Here is an 18,616-nt window from a genome sequence, read left to right on the forward strand (position 1 = left end):
GGTAATGATTAGTACATTATACATTCAAAGAGCAGCAGTTGCAATTAGCTGAAAATATAATCATGTGCAGTAGTTGGATGCTTCTAATTTTCCTTGTAGGCATAAATAGTCATGCTTTTCTTACTGGTTTCATTTTGATATTTATGAACAATGCAGCATTAAGCATGAAATTAACATTGTTGTGGTACTAGATCTACCCAGGTGTATGCCTTAACACTTCTTGGTACATTAATTTTTATGGATACTTTGTGTTCATTGTTCAAGGATTTCTTCTTTCATTATGCCCATTTTTATAATGAGTCATCTTGTTTTATAACACAATGCTGTTCAATCCATTGCTTCATTCCTGCTTAATTTCAGATTTTGTCACTGTGCAGAAAAACCGTAATCTACCTCAAGGCCTGTTTTTGATACATGACTCTGTTCTATGCACAACCTAAACTTGGGTAGGCGGAAAGGAGGGACCTACATTCGAGGCATGTAAAGAAAAGAAAAGGCTGTGAATGGTGGTTCACAGGCAAGGAGAGATATGCAGTTAGGACAAGTACCACAGAAATTGCATTAGTGTGTAGTCTGTGTAGCAGAAAAAAACACTGAGGCTGAACAGAGGGTTTCTCAAGCAGGATAGGGAAGAGCCTGTTTATGGTATTAAAGTGGGGGGATGTGACTCTGGTGGAGATGAGGATGTTCATTCTTTGGGTTCTGAACCAAACACCAGAGAACATTTTGGAGTCCAATGTCTCTGTAGAAAAATTAGAGAAGCCAGGGGATAGGTATATGTTGATGCAGCAGTAGCAACCCCAGTCTAGCAATGAGACACCCAGTAAATCCGATAGGTGGTGAGACTGTGTTTGTGGAGAGACCTAGTGAATCCTGCAGGTGGTAGTAGGGTTACCAATTTTGGCTGGACATACTCCTGGAGATTTCATTTTATGATAATCTTTAATTAAAGAGTAGTCTTTAATTCCTGGAGACTCTAGGACAATCCTGGACGGTTGGCAAACCTAAGTGGTAGGATTGTATGTGCTGGGGTGGGAGACCGCTAACCCACTCCCTTAATATTTAGGCTCCAAATCCTGAAAATAGGCACATTCGTATGGACCGCTGATCATGCACAGAACCCTAGTCAATGGTATGTGATGTGGCAACACTTGTCCATACTAGTGCATCTATTGGAGAACCGGGGTGCAGTTTGTAAAGATTTTCTGATTTGGGGCAGGGGATTTTATTCTTGGAGTTTCAATACAATGCCACCCTCCTCCTTCCCGCCCCTCCCAATTACAACTTACAAGAGTATCCATATGCTCCTTTGTACATCAATAGGGAAAAAGTTTTCATTGCTACATAGGATTTCAATAAAACAAACTGTTCAAGCATGCAGGGTGCCCCTTCCACATTTCCACAGCCAAGTTGCAGTTTTACACATCCAGTAGAGCTCCAGGAAAGGACAGGGCTTTGTCTACAGTGCAGGGTTGACCGTCAAACAGCCTCTCTCCCTGACATTCCCAGCCACGTGGCATGCAGCAGAAAGAAGGCAGTGGGTGCTGTGGCAGTGTCAATGCCCCAGGATGGGGAGTCCTGGGGATAGTGGGGAATCAAGAGCTATTGAGAGGGAAGCAGGGGAGAAGAGAGGAACTACTGGGTGAAGGGAAGGGGTGCCAGGAGCTAGTGGGGAAAGAGGGGACAGGACTACTGGAGGAAGCTAAAGAGGAGCAGGAGCTAAGGGAAGAACAGGGGCTAATAAGGGGACAGAATGGGGATGACAGTGGAAGTGCAGGATAGGTCAGGAGCTGGGGAAGCCCATGGTGACCCTTAGCACTGCCTCTTCCCCCTTTTCAGGTTCGTCCTGCCCAACAACCCCACTCTGCTCTCCTTTGAAAGCTCATTTTCCCAAGCCAAGTTGCTGGCTTGTTACATGCCTTTGCCTCCCGCTTTAGGCATAAGGCACATCTGCTGCTACTGTTTGGGGAACCCGGTCGCAGAAATCTAGTCTTAGTCTTTCACTAATACTAAATCCAGTGTTTTCAAAACTAATGATTATGGACACATGCAAATCTTTAAAAATATGCAAACTAAGCCCTGGTCTACACTGGGGGGGGGTGGGGGGTCAACCTAAGATACGCAACTTCAGCTACGCGAATAGCGTAGCTGAAGTTGCCGTATCTTAGGTCGACTTACCTGGCCATGAGGACGGCGGGGAGTCAACCGCTGCTGCTCCCCCGTTGACTCCGCTTCCGCCTCTCGTGAGTTGGAGTTCCGGAGTCGATGGGGAGCGCGTTCGGGGATCGATTTATCCGCCTCTAGACGAGAGGCGATAAATCAATCCCCGATAGATCAATCTCTACCCGCCAATCCGGCGGGTAGTGAAGACCTGCCCTAAATAAAAATTGCATGACACGTCACATGGAGCTGCACAATATTTGGCAGCTATGAGTAAAGTGAAGCTTTTGGAACAAAACTAATATGTTAAACTTTTGTCTTTTACATTTCAAGTCTCTCAAATAAGCTCTACGTAAACTTACAGAACATTCGGGGTCAGACAATTCATCTAGAAGTTTTCGTGCATCTACCACTGCTTGATACAGCCTCAGGTTTTTGCCATCAGATGCTACAAAGCAAGCACTAGCAGAATTGCAGTATGTACCTGAATCAAAACACCAAATACAAATTTTAGAATATAAACAGATTATGATACCATTTCTCCTCAATTATTGGCTGAAGTGACATTATGTAGCCAATTACAATCTATTTTATTGCATGAAACTATATTTAATTTTCAGACTAGTATTGTTGAAATATTGGCAAATGTCATGAAAATATGTAAGTTAAATACAATACTTCAATATTACATTAATCTCATTTCTTAATTTACGTTTTATGATCAATTTTAGTTATATAAAACAATCTAAGTAGACACAAAATCCAGGAGCATAATTAACATAAATGAATATTTATAAATAAACAAATCTTTGCAAGTGAGCAAAGACCAACAGGTATTATCCAGCTGAATAATATCTTCCTATTATGTCCACGACCTGGAAAATATGAACTCCTAATTTTAAAAGCAGCAACACGGGGAAGAGGAGAAATTATCCACACAGTACAAATGTATACATTCAAGCAACCTGTAATGGTTTGTGTCCTTTTGGCTTCTCTACAATGTATAAAATAGGTCTGATACAATGGATTTAGTTTTGTTTTTGAATTAATTTTTTGCTTAGCTTCCTACATTGGAAATATCAGGTCATGACTCAGCTCTTTTTGGCTGGAGAACGCCTTAAAGGACTGAAGAACTTAATGAGATTATGACAGCACAGAAGACTGAAACTTAATCAGGAAGGGATATTTAATCAGAGTATTAAACATTTGGGGAGGGGCTTGTTGTTTTTGTTAAAATCTATTTAACTTGAACTCTCGAAAAACTCTTTTTCTTGAGTCCTCTAGCAAAAATATGGAGGAAGCTTTTGCTGTTTACTTTGCAGTTCATTTTTAAGGTATGGGAAGCTGAGAAGAAAAAAAACAACAACAAAAACTCAGCTATCAAACGATCCAATATTCCTTAATTACAGTTTTAAGAAATATGCTTATGCATATCAGTGCTGTGATTCAGTAATTAGTGTTTAGCATTTTAAAGCTTAGTCTGAACACTGTTATTGAATTTAATAAGTACATAGTTAAATACTATACATTTGCTATGCAGATGAAACTTTCCAGCACAGTACGCAAAGACTATAGATATGGCATGGTAAAGTTGTTTATGATATTTTGGAAGGTAAAAATTGAGTGACTGAAAAGGTTTAAAAATATTTATACGGAAGATTTTCTTGGCAGTAATATTAGAAAACACTAAAATTAAATCCAAGAATTAAAGAATTTATTAAACCTGATGCTCTAGTGTCATAGCATAAAACTATGACCTACTATAGTGGTGTCCCCTCCCCCCGCCCTCAATATCAATCCTCTGCCCCCTCTAAAACCTTATGTCTTCAGCATTAAAAAGTCAATGTACCTGATTATTAAAACTTATTCAGCTTTAGAAACAGGCTTCTTCAAAACAGAAAAAGGTGTAAAGAAGTCTGTTATATATGAAAGGTCCCAACATGGAGGAAATTAAGTAGTTTATGGAAAAGGTTGAGCAGGTTTAAAGTCTCAGTTTAAAAATATTCCCTATATAGAAGGATACAATTATGACAAAGATGTCACCACTGTCAGAGACATTTTGCCATTTATATGGACCCTGCCACCGCACATTCATAGTTTGTTAGTTCGCTTTGATCTAGTCCCATGTCAGAGGGCTATATCTAAGCAAACTAATGAACTGTTAATGCACAGCAGCTGATCAAATCCAACAAATCCTTTGTGAGGACCCTGTGCATGTTAACAGTTTGTTATTTTGCTTTGATCTAGTTCTCTTTGAAATGCGACTAGATCAAAGCAAAAGAACAAGCTGTTAATGCGTGGTAGCTGACAATTTTTTGTTGCTGTGACCACATTGTGAAATTATCTATATTTTACCTTGGCTGTGCCATGAATTATGCATAATTTTACCATGACAAAAATCTTATCCATACCTATATATTATAAAAGTGATGATTTAAAACAAATTGATTGCTGTAGTATATAGTAAATCAATTTTGCAACTATGTTCTTAAATCAAAAAAAGTTAGCGTTATTTTTCTTCCCTAATAGGTTATTTGAAGTCAGCACTTTGAAGGAAGCTCCCGGAAACTGGACAGATCAGGTCTCATCTCTTTCATGAATTCATTCCACTCAAAGCCCGAAGTTTTGAGTTAGTTCACAATAAAGATAACCTTTTTCCAAAGGACAGTGGGAGATATTACATCAACTGTTCTAACAATGTGTTACTATCTATACAACATTTTAAGTTTCCTATTTTAGTACAAGATATGCTTCGATAATACAAGTCAAACAATTAACCAAAAAAATTTGTTTTAATTTAATGATGTGTTCAAAGCAATGGGAGTTTCTTGAAAAAAACAAGGAAGGATAATGAAATTATATAATGTATAATGAAACAGATAATGCCTAGAATAATGAAATAATTAGTATACACTACTAAAATAAATTATAAATATTTGGTTCAAACAGATTACATTTCATTGTTATGTAAAAAAAAGTACAACACACTCACCGAGACAATAGCTGGGAATAAGAGTTGGAAGCCAGGCCACGTTAGAGAAGGCAGAAGTGTGAAGCGAGTTAATTCGAGCCAATTCAGATACCCCTCCAGTGTATGACAAAGGTCCAATGGGGTCTACACGCCACAGAATCAGCTCACTGTAGATTGCATTTGGGTCATGGAATGTACAAGTTGCTGCATTTCTAAGATGTTGCCTAGAAGAACCTTTTAAATGTTTAACAGGATCCATTATTTTGCTTAATCTATCAGAGTCCCATGGATGATCTGATTCGGGAGTTAACAGAGCATTATGATGAGAAGATGTTAATAACAAAGGTAAAACAGAATGGCAAGCCAGGTCATTGAGATGAAATCGGTGACCACAGTACCTAAATTTATGTGATACAGTAAGCACAGTGGTAAAAGCAGATTTATCAGCAAAAGTAACTGCCCACTGGTTTAGGGATCCATCTATATGTTTGGAAACCATCATTACGATAGGAGCCATTATATTCACATTTGGGCTACCCTGGGAAGAGCTTGGTCCATTAATTCCTAGAGTGCTATCTGGAATGTTAGTTGTCTTCTGATGCACAGCGCTACTGACATCTTTTGTAGAGGTAGTGCAAGCATACATCATGATGTTTTTACTAAGGGAGCTGGCATCTCCTGATGGAAATGCAACAGGAATCCGAGAAGAAAATGAAACCTAAAAAAAAAGGCACAAAATAATGAAAAGTTTTAACATTTTAAACACAAGCCCACCATAAACGTTAATATGTTTTTGCTGTTTTAGATTACATTTGTTTTAAGATTAAATTAATATTTACATATGTTTCAATAACAAGTGTACTGTGAATATTTGTTAAAATAAGAAATAATTAAGTTTTCCAGTACTGTACCTGAACTTGTCTAAAGATTCCTGGATTGTACTCATCCAAATATTTCACATGCCACACTAAAAAGGTACCATCAATGGGGTGGATAGTAAAAAGCATATCTGGATTCCTGTTCCATTCAGTAAGAAGCATTTCAATTTTCCGATCTAACAAAACTGTAGGAAGTGGCATACATGGGCTGGCTGATGGAGATGTTTTGGGGCTCCCCTCTCTGTCTCCATCTTCATGTTCTGAAGAGCCTGTACCTGTTCCTGTCTCAGATTCTCTATCTATAGATAATTCTGAAACAGATAAACACAACTGTCTTATACTACAGCAGAAATTTCCTTGCCATCATTTATAAACAAAACAAAAAACTTTATTAAAAAAAATCAATTAAGGTGCTAAATAACAATGTTTATCACAGTGCAAGCCTTTTGGGGGTAGAAACTGTCTTTTTGTTCTTTGCTTGTACAGTGCCTAGCACAACAGGGTAATGGTTTATGACTGAGTTTCCTAGGCACTAATGAAAAATCATCATCTACAAAACCCACACACACAGAGGTCCCAAATTAATATGACCCTTTCAGATAAGATGATTGTGATGAAATGTGCAGTATTTTACCGTTGATAGGGAAAAGGAATTGTGTGCATACAGTAAGAATTATGATGCCCTTAACTACTTATTTCCTTGCGTATAAGGACCTGGGTTTTATAAATGACGTGATAGGTCAGGCTGCTGTCATGAATTAACCTTACTTGGTTTTTGAAACAAAGATTTTTGGTTTTTAGAGTTTGCCAGGTGATTTTCCCCCTTTAGCTTGTGCAGCTAAAAAAAAAAGATACTTTTTTTTGAATTTTTAAATAAATGGAAGTAGCACCAGACAACTAAATTAAAGGTGCTGACCAAACTAATAATGGCTCCTTCCTTAATTCACAGTGCACCTGATAAAATACACTTTCTTATTATGTATCTAAGTTAACTACAGCATAGACGCACAGTGCAGCCTTCATTCATTTAGAATAGTGATAAAAAGCATAAGAAGTCTAAAGACTTTAATTGGTAAATGTCAGGAAATCTCAAATTTTACCATTCTCTCCCTACCCCAAACCAATGAAAAAAATATTTCCATTGAAACTAACAGAAATTTCGATAGGCAAAGTAAGAAAAATGCTGTTTGAGAACTTATGAGAGTCCAACCTTAATGTGCATAAAACATCTTGTAATACTAGCATTAACAGACCTAAAAGAGTGACACCATTTAGGTAGCTTTAATTTTTTGAATCTCAACCTCTTTCTCATGCCTCTATTCCATGTGGAACATAAGGTCTTCACCACAGCCTTCCACCTTTTGCCGGTCTCCTGCTGCAGTATTAGGCCTGGTCTACACTACGAGGTTAGGTCGAAACGAGCCGCGTTAGGTCAATTTTATAATGAATACGTCTACACAACCAACCCCGTTCCGCCGACCTAAAGGGCCCTTAAAATTGACCGCTGTACTTCTCCCCGATGAGGGGAGTAGCGCTAAAATCGACCTTCCTGGATCTAATTTGGGGTAGTGTAGATGCAGCGCTGTGCAATTCGACGGAGCTCCAATGTGACCACTCTGGACAGCACTTTCAACTCTGATGCACTAGCCAGGTACACAGGAAAAGCACCAGGAACTTTTGAATTTCATTTCCTGTTTGGTCAGCGTGGTGAGCTCAGCGTGGTGAGCCCAGTCCCAGAATCGCAAACGAGCTCCAGCATGGAGCGAATAGGAGACACTGGATCTGACTGCAGTATAGGGAGAAGAATCTGTGCATGCAGAACTCCGATCCAGCAGAAGAAACGCTGATATATTTGCTAAAATCGCACAGGGCATGGTGCATAGAGGCTACACCAGGGATGCCTGCAAACCAAATTCTGTTGACCAGCCATGTATAATGTGTCACCATACCAGTAGGCGCTCAATATAAAAGGCAAAATGCAACCTTGTACCTAAAACACGTGTTGTCTGCTGTGAATTGCTTGATTCACTGTGAAAGAGTCTCCCTTTTGTTCTCAGAAATGTATCTTCTTAAAAGTCTACTCTCCTTTTTTCCCCCCTGCAGCTGAAAATGCTTCTATGCTCCCCGCATCAACTCCCTGAGGTTATCGCAGATTAGAAGGTGAAAAAAAACCACACTTGTGCTGACATGTTTTCAGAGCTCACACAATCCTCCCGCATTGATAGGGGACAGCTGAATGCATGGAGGCATTCGGTGGCAGAGGCCAGGAAAGCATACAGTGAGCGTGATCACAACACGCAGGAGGAGATGCTGAGGCTAATGGGAGAGCAAACGGACATGATGAGGCATCTGGTGAAGCTGTAGGAAAGGCAACTAGAGCGCAGACCACTGCTGCAGCCACTGTGTAACCACCTGGCCTCCTCACCCAGATGCCCAAGAACGCGGGAGGGTGGAGGCTCTGGGCACCCTGCCACTCAACTCCAGGGGATGGCCCAAGCAACAGAAGGCTGTCATTCAAACAGCTTTGATTTGTGGTGTGGCTACAATAAGCAATGTGGTCTTGTCCTTCCCTCCTCCCCCACCCCACCCGTTATCAAACCCTTTGTACACCCGGGCTTCCTTTTACTAGTCAGTGTTGTCAAGTATTTTTTAATAAATAAAGAATGAATGGATTCAGAACAATAGGGACTTTATTTCCTGTGCCAGCTGTGGTCGAAGGGGGGAGGAGGATTGGCTTACAGGGAAGTACATTCACCAAGGAGGGTGGCTTTGCATCAAGGACAAACACATACAACTGTCACACTGTAGCCTGGTCAGTCATGAAACTGTTTTTCAAAGCCTCTCTGATGCGCAGCATGCCTCGGTGTGCTCTTCTAATTTCCCTGGTGTCTGGCTGTTCAAAATTGGCCGCCAGGAGACCTGCCTCAACCTCCCACTCCGCCATAAATGTCTCCCCCTTACTCTCACAGATATTATGGAGCACACAGCAAGCAGCAATAACAATGGGAATATTGCTTTCGTTGTGGTCTAACCTACTCAGCAAACTGCGACAGCGCCCCTTTAAACATCCAAAGGCACATTCTACCACCATTCTGCACTTGCTCAGCCTATAGTTGAACTGCTCCTTATTGGTGTCCAGGCTGCCTGTGTATGGCTTCATGAGCCATGGGAGCAAGGGGTAGGCTGGGTCCCCAAGGATAAATATTGGCATTTCAACATACCCAACGGTAATTTTCTGGTCTGGGAAGAAAGTTCCTTCTTGCAGCTTTCCAAACAGCCTGGAGTTCCGAAAGATGCGAGTGTCTTGCACCTTTCCCAATCATCCCATGTTGATGTCGGTGAAACAGTCCTTGTGATCCACCAGTGCTTGCAACACAATTGAGAAGTACCCTTTGCAGATTATGTACTCTTTGGCAAGGTGGTCCAGTGCCAAGATAGGGATATACATTCGGTCTATCATCCCCACCACAGTTAGAGAACTCCATTGCAGCAAAGCCATCCACTATGACCTGCACATTTCCCAGAGTCACGACCCTTCTTAGCAGAAGGGTATTGCTTGCCCTGGCTACTTGGATCATAGCAGCCCCCACGGCAGATTTGCCCACTCCGAATTGATTACCAACTGATCGGTAACAGTCAGGCATTGCAAGCTTCCACAGGGCTATTGCCACTCGCTTCTCAACTGTCAAGGCAGTTCTCATCTTGGTATTCCTGCACTTCAGGGAGGGGGAAAGCAACTCACAAAGTTCCATGAAAGTGGCCTTACGCATGCGAAAGTTTCACAGCCCCTGGGAATCATGCCATACCTGCAACACTATGTGGTCCCACCAGTCTGTGCTTGTTTGCCGGCCCCAGAATTGGCGTTCCACTGTATCAACATGCCCCAATGCTGCCCTGATATCCCAATTGCCACATCCCGTGCTTTCAGGAACGTCTGTGTCCATGTCCTCCTCACAATCTTCCTCATGCTGGCGACTCTTAGCTCTGCACATACTGCAGGATAATGCGTGAGATGTTTACAATGCTCACGAAAGCAGTGTGCAGCTGAGCGGGCTCCATTCTTGCTGTGCTATGATGTCTGCATGGATAACGCAGGAAAAAAGGCACAAAATGATTGTTTGCCATTGCTTTCAAGGAGGGAGGAGACTGCCGACATATACCCAAAACCACCCGCGACAAGGTTTTTGCCCCATCAGGCATTGGGAGCTTAACCCAGAATTCCAATGGGCAGCGGGGACTGTGGGATAGCTACCCACAGTGCACCACTCCGTGAGTCGATGCTAGCCACAGTATTGAGGACACACTCCGCCGACCTAACGCACTTAGTGGAGACACACACAATCAACTGTATAAAATTGGTTACTGAAGTTCGACTTCTATAAAATCGACCTAATATCGTAGTGTAGACATGCCTGTATTCTTCCCATATCATTTTAATAGCTTTCAATTCTGCTTCTACTGTGTCTTTCCACGTGATCCTTGATTTACCTTGTTGCCTCTTGCCCTGGGGGTTGCAATCCAATGACTGTCTTATTATATTATTCAGGTCTTTCCTCCATGTATGCCCTGGACATCTCCATTTTCACTCCATAATTTCCTATCCTGTCAGTTTGTTTCATCCTCCCACAGAGTTCTTCATTTGTGATTTTTATTGGCCATCTGATAATGAGGTCTTGTCTAAGATAGGTGTTTGTGAAAATCTGAAGTTTAGATAGCAAGGTCAAATCTCCTAGTTTCAGTGCCACATAGTAAGATCGAGTTTATAATGGTATTAAATATCTGAAGTTTAGTTTGGAGGGCAAGATTTCTGTTTCCAGACTGGTTTTAGAGTTATAAAGGCACATCTGGCTTTAATGTCTTTGTCTGTTCTACCTGTTGTACTTACAGTGCTGCCAGGATATGTGAAATATCAGACTTTTTCTATGTCAGTCCCAGATAGTGTTATTGGTATTTTGTTGTGTGTTGAACATCTACTGTCATGAAATAATTTTCTGGCGCACACACACACACACTTTCCCACAACCGTGAAAATGTAAATTCATAAAAATTTAAAAAAATACCTTAAAATAAACATTGATATTATCCATTGAAATTATATAAAAAAGGCAAAATCAGATTGTGCCAACCCTAAAGACAGGGCACCAGGCAGCTCCCGAGTGAGAGTGGGGGGCAAAAGATGGCAGAGCCCAATTTAATGCTACTCTGAGCGGCATTGAAAAAAAACAATAGATTTTTTCCACTAGAAAATCTGCTGGTTTGACAGTGGCCATTGGGGTCTAAAGGGTAGTGCCTAATCTCAACCCCATACTCCAGATATTATGCAAAACCTCAACTGTACATAACCTGAGTGTAAGGGCTTTCATTGTCTTGGGGGAAACAATGTCGTGTGCTTGAAACGGTTCAGGACTTGAACTGGAAAAAAGAAACAGGCACTCGCCTAAATACTGCCCACATGAGATACTTCTCACAGTAGATTGTGCAGATACTCAAAATATGGCTATGCCTTCTCTGCTGGGCTCCTCAGGCTTGGCTTCCCCTCAGTGAGGTTCAAAAATGCATCCAGAGACAGGGCCATATTAAAACCCAGGTCATCTGCATAGGGTCCCAGGTAGCTGAGTCATGTGATGCCATCAGAATTGCAGGGTTTTTTTTTTTCTTTTTTAATGTTTCAAGCCTTCATTGTTGCAAAGAATAGCTGGAAAAGTGAACTGTGTATAACTGATGTAGTGATGTCTGTCTGAGCCTGCATATGGCCTCCAGCAAATGGAAGAGCCAAGAAGTCAACTGACCCTCGCAGCTTTGAGTGGGTTGGTCTGAATGGGATGTGTGGCTTGCATGCACTGCTGGGTCTGACAGAATAGGCTCCATGTGATGGGGTGTATCAACCCCAAACTAGCCAAAAAGGTGTTAACTGAAGCCTGAGAGCTTATTAGCCCCACCTTGTTACACCTAACAGCTGTGCCAGGCTCAGGAAGCAATTAAAAGGAAGGAGTTCAGTGCAATTTGGGTGGAAGGGAGACTTTAGGAGAGATGTGGTTTGGAGTCACCTCTCTGCAGGAAGGGCCTGACAAAACCAGGCAGATGAAGAACTGTGAGATAAGCTAAGGAGCAGAGTTAGCTCCTGTGGTGGGCCTTGAAAAAGGGGCAAGATGCCTGGGAGGGAGCCCTGTTGGTTGGTGTTTTGCAGAAGGACAGAGAACTGGGGAGAACCTAAGGCTATGTCTACACTATGGCTTATGCCAGCATAATTTTTGTCACTCAGGGGTGGGAATAAACCACCCCCGAGTGACATAAATGATGCTGTCATAAGCACTTGTGTGCATAGCGCTATGTTGGCAGGAGACCTTCTCCCACTGATGTAGCTTTTGCCACTCACAGAGTTCATTCTCCCGTTAGCATAGAGTGTCTACACCACACGCACTGCAGCTGCGCAGATGTATCAGTACAGCTATGCTGCTATACATATAGACATGGCTGAAAACTGACTGAAAGCTTAACTGGGAGGGGCAGAAGTTGCTTAGATTGTATTTTCATTTCATTTTGTTGTTTGTTTGTTTTAATTTTGCTGAGGGACTCCAGGAAAAGCCCTGTGAGCCACTACTGTTCTGGAAGAGGAGTCTAGGAGGGGTATAAGACGTTGTGCTGATTGCCATTATTTTGTTGGACACTATTTGTTTTAGACACTGAAACCCCCAAAGGGGTGTAACTATAGTGTGGCGTGGCTGGAGGGCCCAGTCACCCTGGTACCCGACCACTGAAGTCTTGAAGAGGATGGCGAGAGAGTTGCTGAAATGCCGTCCAAGGTAACAAGGGGGCGCTCTGGAATGGTAAGTTGATGATGCTCCCCCTTGGTGGGGCTCAGATGAATCGCTGGGCTTCGTTCCTTTCCTAGCTGGCCTTTTAGCTCCATGAGGGGAAGAAGTGGTGGTGTTCTCAAGCATCATCCATTCATGGCAGCAAAATGAAATGTTACTTTCAGAACATTAGGCAGAAATTCATAATTCAGTCTCCTCTCTGACAGTGGTGAAACCTTCTTCTTCTTCCCCTTTTCCCAGCTAATTGGGGTTAGGTCACTAGATCAGTCTTTTGCTTACTTGCCAGTCCAACGCTCACTCCATATCCACTCCCTCATGCTGTACACAGTCTATCCACTATTTTCTTGGCTGTCCTTCTCTGACCACAACTTAAATCTCAAGTGCCTCCTGTACAGAATTCCCTTCATTCATCCTTCACACGTCTAAACCATCTCAGCTTCCTGTCTTGCAGCTTCTCTCTGATACCACAAACCTTCGTCTCACTTCTGATAACATCATTCTGCATTTGGTCCAGCAACATCACCCCCTCACTGCCCTCAAACATCTCATTTCCATGGCTTCAAGTTTTCTCAAGTGCCTCTCATTGGTTGCCCACCTCTCTGATCCATCTTGCCATGGCTTTGTATAATTGTCCCTTAAGTAGTCTAGGTATCCATTTATCAAAAATCATTCCACATATCTTGTGCCATTACATCAGTGGTGCAACAATGAACAATATTAACATATGAAATACCACTGGGCATCGGAGTTAACGCCAGTGGTGTTAACATGGGTCAGTTCACACCTCCCAGAGATACTCTTACAGGTTGTGCGCATCTGCACACTCAGGTAGACATTACTGCACTTCACATTTTCAAGATTGTCTTCAGAACTATATGGGGGATAGCCTTAGTATTTTATTTATGAAAGCTGAGATTCTGAGAAACTAGATGGGATGGCCCTAATGGCCCAATGTGAAGCAGTCCAGTTCAGATTTTGGATAGCACTACCAACTTCCTTCCATTTATGCTTGCCTGCCACATTTGGTTATAATTTGTACTTATCTTCTCTTTTGCATATAGTAAAAGGAATGACCCAAAATTAGCAACCTTTTATTACTGTGTGTAAATGCCACTCTCCCTAGGCTAAGGAAAGAGATAATTATACATTAATATCAAGCAGACATTTTAACAGAAAAGCATACTTGAAGTTAATTATATATTTATCTCAATGAGAATCTAAATGTAAGAGAATAATCAACCACTGATAAGCAAACAGACATACAATAATGTTCAGTATAAACCCCTTAATATAAAACCTAGGTTTTCATTATAATCTATAAAAAATGGAGAGAGTCTTCACAACCTTCCAAAAGAAAGACTGTTAAACCTTTCATGCAAGAGATTATTGTGCCCACTAGTGGTTGCAGCCTACAGCACATGAAACCTAAACTATAAATGCCTATATTTGTGATGTGTGACATATATGTACTATGTTTGCCAGAGTAATTCTAATGTAGACATTATAAAATAATAACCCGGATTACCAACCATGATCTAGTTTCATATGTAAGCCTCTCTCTTTCTCCTCCATTTCCTCCTCCTCCTCCTCTTCACCATCAGCATCAGCATCATCTTGTTCTGGTTGTTGTTCAGCAAGTTTTCTTAGATGCTGCAGAAATACTTCAATTGAGGATGTAAAATTAAATTCTTTATTATTCAGCCAATGAACCACAAAGCCTCCATTTCCTTCGTCTACATTAAAAGCCGTCCCAGCTAACACTGATGGAATATCTGTGGAAATAAAATTTAATTTAAAAAATCCCCACCAAAACCACAACACAAGTAATTGTAAATTAGCTATCTAAAATACATAACTTCATAAATTTATACCTGTAAGCTAAAACAAGTTATACACACACAAGACAGTGGATAATTTACAGATACTAATGGAAATGGGTTGTTATAAGATGAAGAAAGAAAATTAGCTTTGTTCCATAAACAAAAACTAGTTGCAGTAACAAAAGTTAAGGTTCTCTACATGAAAAACATTGGAGTTATGTATAAAATTATTCACAAAACCAAACCATTTAAAGACAAGTGTAATAAAGCTTATGCTGCTCACAAACGTTCTTACCAAATATTAATCATAACATAGCTCTAACTCTGATAAGTTATTCTTAAAACGTATTTTTGTTAATTTGTTTTCATATCTACATGTTTCTTTTAGGGATACTGTCAAATGGAAAATATTCAGTTAATATATTTATCAACTGACAATTTTTCAGTATCATATTTATGTGCTCTCTGAAATTAATAGAATAATGCTGTATGTGTAGTTTAATAAAAAAGTGTATAATATTAATTGGTAAAATTATACATGTATTTGCTGACTTGCATTTGAGACTCAATGTGCTACATTAATGTATAAATATAAACTTTTATAATTTCTTTTTCAAAATGCTTTTGTTTTGTATTTATAGTTTGAGATTATGGGTATAAGAATATAATGTATTTTGGGTCAGAGTTAAGGTTGTTGTGGTTGAGATCAAATATGCATTTCTTTATACTTGACAAGAACAATCTATTTGTTTATTATGTGGACAGTGTATAATTTATGGCCTTAACTATTTATATCCTTTAAGTGCTAGGGTTTTGTAAATATGATAAGTGACTACACTGCTATTAGTTAACAACTTCTTTAATTAAAAAAAAGCTTGTTTTGGAAATTTCGTGGGGTTTTGTTAATGCTTTATTTTTAAAATTGTGTGTAGTTAAAGAGACTCCTATTTAACAAAATTTTAAATAGGACAAGACGTATCACCAGATGGAAGGAGGGAGTGGTGGCTGGCTAAAGACTTGTACAGAACGCTCTCACTCAATGTACACCACTGAGGATGCACATGTTCCATGGGTACCTATGTTAGGCTGTGCTTGTAAGTGGACATGGCTATCTTCAGAAGTGCTCAAAAATTATAGTAAATTGAAGTATCAGACCTAAAGACCAGAACCAATGTCACTTGATTCCACTGCTAAAGACAAACCCGACAGGCCACAGTGCCTCCCAGGCATGTCCCTAAACCTTTGTGCACATTTCTCCCAAAGCACCTATCATTATCGCACCTAAAGGAACATCTACACTGGAGCTGGAGGTGAAATTCCCAGCTTGGGTAGACATAACTGCACTAGCTCTGATTGAACAGGGGTGCTAAACATAGCAGTGTAACCGTAGGTGCACAAGCGGCAGGACAGGTTTGCCACCCCAAGTATATACCTAGGGTTGCAGACAGGATTGTACACAGGGCGGCTAGCCTGTCCTGCTACCCATGTGGCTGTATCTACACTGCTATTTTTAGCACGCTAGCTCGATCACAGCTAGCAAATGTACATCTACCTGAGCTGGAAATTACACTCCGGTGTCAGTGTGAACATACTCTAAGTGCAACTTATTGCCCCCAAAACGTTAAGAGATCTGCAAAGGACCCTCCCCGCCAAACCCAAGAACAAACCAAACTTGAGTTTGTGCCTTTTTTTGGTTCTTTATTATGTATAAAGATGACCCAAAGGTTTTGTTTTTCATCTTTAAATAAAAAAAAAAAAAAGAAGATGGGGGGAGAGTGTTTGTTTAGTTTTTACATTAGAAATTCAGGTGCTGTCTGTCCTGCAAGACTCTATGATAATTAGAGACTAGTGAAATGACGTCTTTGATATGGACAGTACTCAAGAAAGCAGATCAAACCATGAGCACTACGCGAACACCATCTCCCTAACATTTCCATTTTGGATAAATTATTATTGTGCATTTAAAGAAAAAAAAAAAAAAAAAAAAGAGTATTTTCACCTGTGGTAGGGTTGATGCTTGCTGCTATATGAAAATGACAGAGTGCATTAGCATGATGTGAAATATGACGCTGAACTTCATGCGAGCCCTGTTGATCAGGCAATAATTCTGTGTGGGTAATAAGAACTGAAGATCTTCTTTGTCCTTTTCTCATATTTTTTAAGTGGTGAAGTGTCTGAAGTAAAGAGAAAAATCACATTTAAATCTAAAAGAAAACAATGCATTGTGAAGTTGATTCATGAGAATATATCTATGCAAATCCTGAAACTTTTATGGTTTCCTAATACCTAAGATGTGACGACCCTGCATGCAGATTGTTTGAGGTTGTTAAACTGTGCATTTTTTTTTTCTAATCAAAGCCACATTTGAAAGCCTTCAAGTCTCTGTTCTAATCAAAAAACTATTATTTTGTGACAGCATTTGTATAGAGACAGAGCAGTAATAAGTTTTGTTTACCAGCAGAGTAAGCATGTCTTAGTATGAAAGCAGCTGTCATTCCAAAAGTTGTCACAGCTATTAGTCTGATAAAGCAATGGATCTCATCCTTTCCAGACTACTGTACCCCTTTCAGGAGTCTGATTTGTCTTGTGTACCCCAAGTTTCACCTCACTTAAAAACTCAGGTTTTGGCTTCAGCCCCACACAGTGGGACTTGAACTTCACCCCCACGCGGCTTCAGCTTTCTACCCTGGGCCCCAGCGAGTCTAATGCTGGCCCTGGTGATCCCATTAAAACGAACTCACAATCCTCTTTGGGGTTGAAACCCACTGTTTGAGAACCGCTGAAAATATAGAATAGTATAAACAAGTTATTGGCTGAATGAAATTTTAGTTTGTACTTACTTCACTAGTGCTTTTTATGCAGCCTATTACAAAACTAGGCAAAATTTCTGGATGAGTTGATGTACCCCTTGGAAGACCTCTGAGTACCCCTATGGATACATGTACCCCTGGTTGGGAACCACTGTGATAACGGATCCTTGAGCCAACGACCTTCCAGAGGCATCATACTTTGTAACACACTTTGGATCTGTATTATTTTTGTGTTACTGTACATAATCTTCACACTTGTCTTGATTAATTCTAAAACCCTTCAGCTTTCAGGAGTTGTACAAATATAACTGAGGCCATAATTTAAAGACAACGGCTTCTAAAAGTTCAACTGAGGGCATAATTTGTCCTGCTACGTATTTGTTACTGGTGATATGCCAGAAGGGAAGAGCCCAGTATGATTTTCATAGCCCAGGATGAGTTTTCAAAACTGGTAGTTTATTCCCTCTAAACTAAAAATTTTATACAGATACCAATGAGACTCAAACATGAAACACCACAATGCCATCTTTGCAAAGACATTTTTCAAAGCAGAACAGCCCTTTAAAGACATTAACCAAACCAAATCACTTAGAGACCAAAAGAAAAGGTTTGTATTAATGGCATACATTTTACCTGGAGGAAGCTGAAAAATCTCCCCAGTACTGAAACTGTCTTCTTAGTAAGCAATGCAATGAAAACCAAATGAGCAGGAAATTTTATATTTTTTAAAGAATACGTCTCAATTATATGCTACTATCTAATCTTATTAAGGGGTAATAATATTTTCCTTACATGCATCCAAGAGAATGTTTCAATGCTCGGTTTCCATGGATGTTTTCACAAGTATGGAATCTCATTCTCCAACCAGAATGAAACCACCAATTACTGTGCAATATTTAACATCATCTGCTCCTAACAACTCTACACTCAGCTGAGGAGGAAGCAGATTCATTCAATTTTTCATCTGAGTCTTAAGGGTTTTATTCTCTCTTTCTTCTTGAGTGATCTGTTGTAAACTGAATATGTGAAAGAACTCTGACTGTTACATTCTGATCTACTGTATACTAGAAGCTAGACAGCATGTGGTTTCAGTTTTCCAAATCCCTTAAAAATGTTAACATTTTGGGTAGGTAACTACTGAAATAAAAAATAATTAGCAACA

General features: G+C 40.3%; 1 protein-coding gene across 2 annotated transcripts in view; it reads right to left on the reverse strand.

Moving 5' to 3' along the window:
- The window catches only part of DMXL2 (Dmx like 2), a 120,978-nt gene that overhangs the window by 65,437 nt on the left and 36,925 nt on the right, over positions 1-18,616 (reverse strand). For both annotated transcript variants that reach the window (XM_024199892.2, XM_024199884.2), the window contains exons 9-13: positions 16,644-16,818; positions 14,354-14,596; positions 6,043-6,320; positions 5,153-5,849; positions 2,523-2,644 (exon numbers count right to left, since the gene is read on the reverse strand). In XM_024199892.2, the coding sequence (XP_024055660.1) occupies positions 2,523-2,644; positions 5,153-5,849; positions 6,043-6,320; positions 14,354-14,596; positions 16,644-16,818 (1,515 nt within the window). The remainder of the gene's footprint in view (positions 1-2,522; positions 2,645-5,152; positions 5,850-6,042; positions 6,321-14,353; positions 14,597-16,643; positions 16,819-18,616) is intronic.

The sequence above is a fragment of the Terrapene carolina genome, unplaced genomic scaffold (assembly GCF_002925995.2).
Source record: "Terrapene carolina triunguis isolate 2854851 unplaced genomic scaffold, T_m_triunguis-2.0 Scaffold67, whole genome shotgun sequence".
Taxonomy (NCBI): domain Eukaryota; kingdom Metazoa; phylum Chordata; order Testudines; family Emydidae; genus Terrapene; species Terrapene triunguis.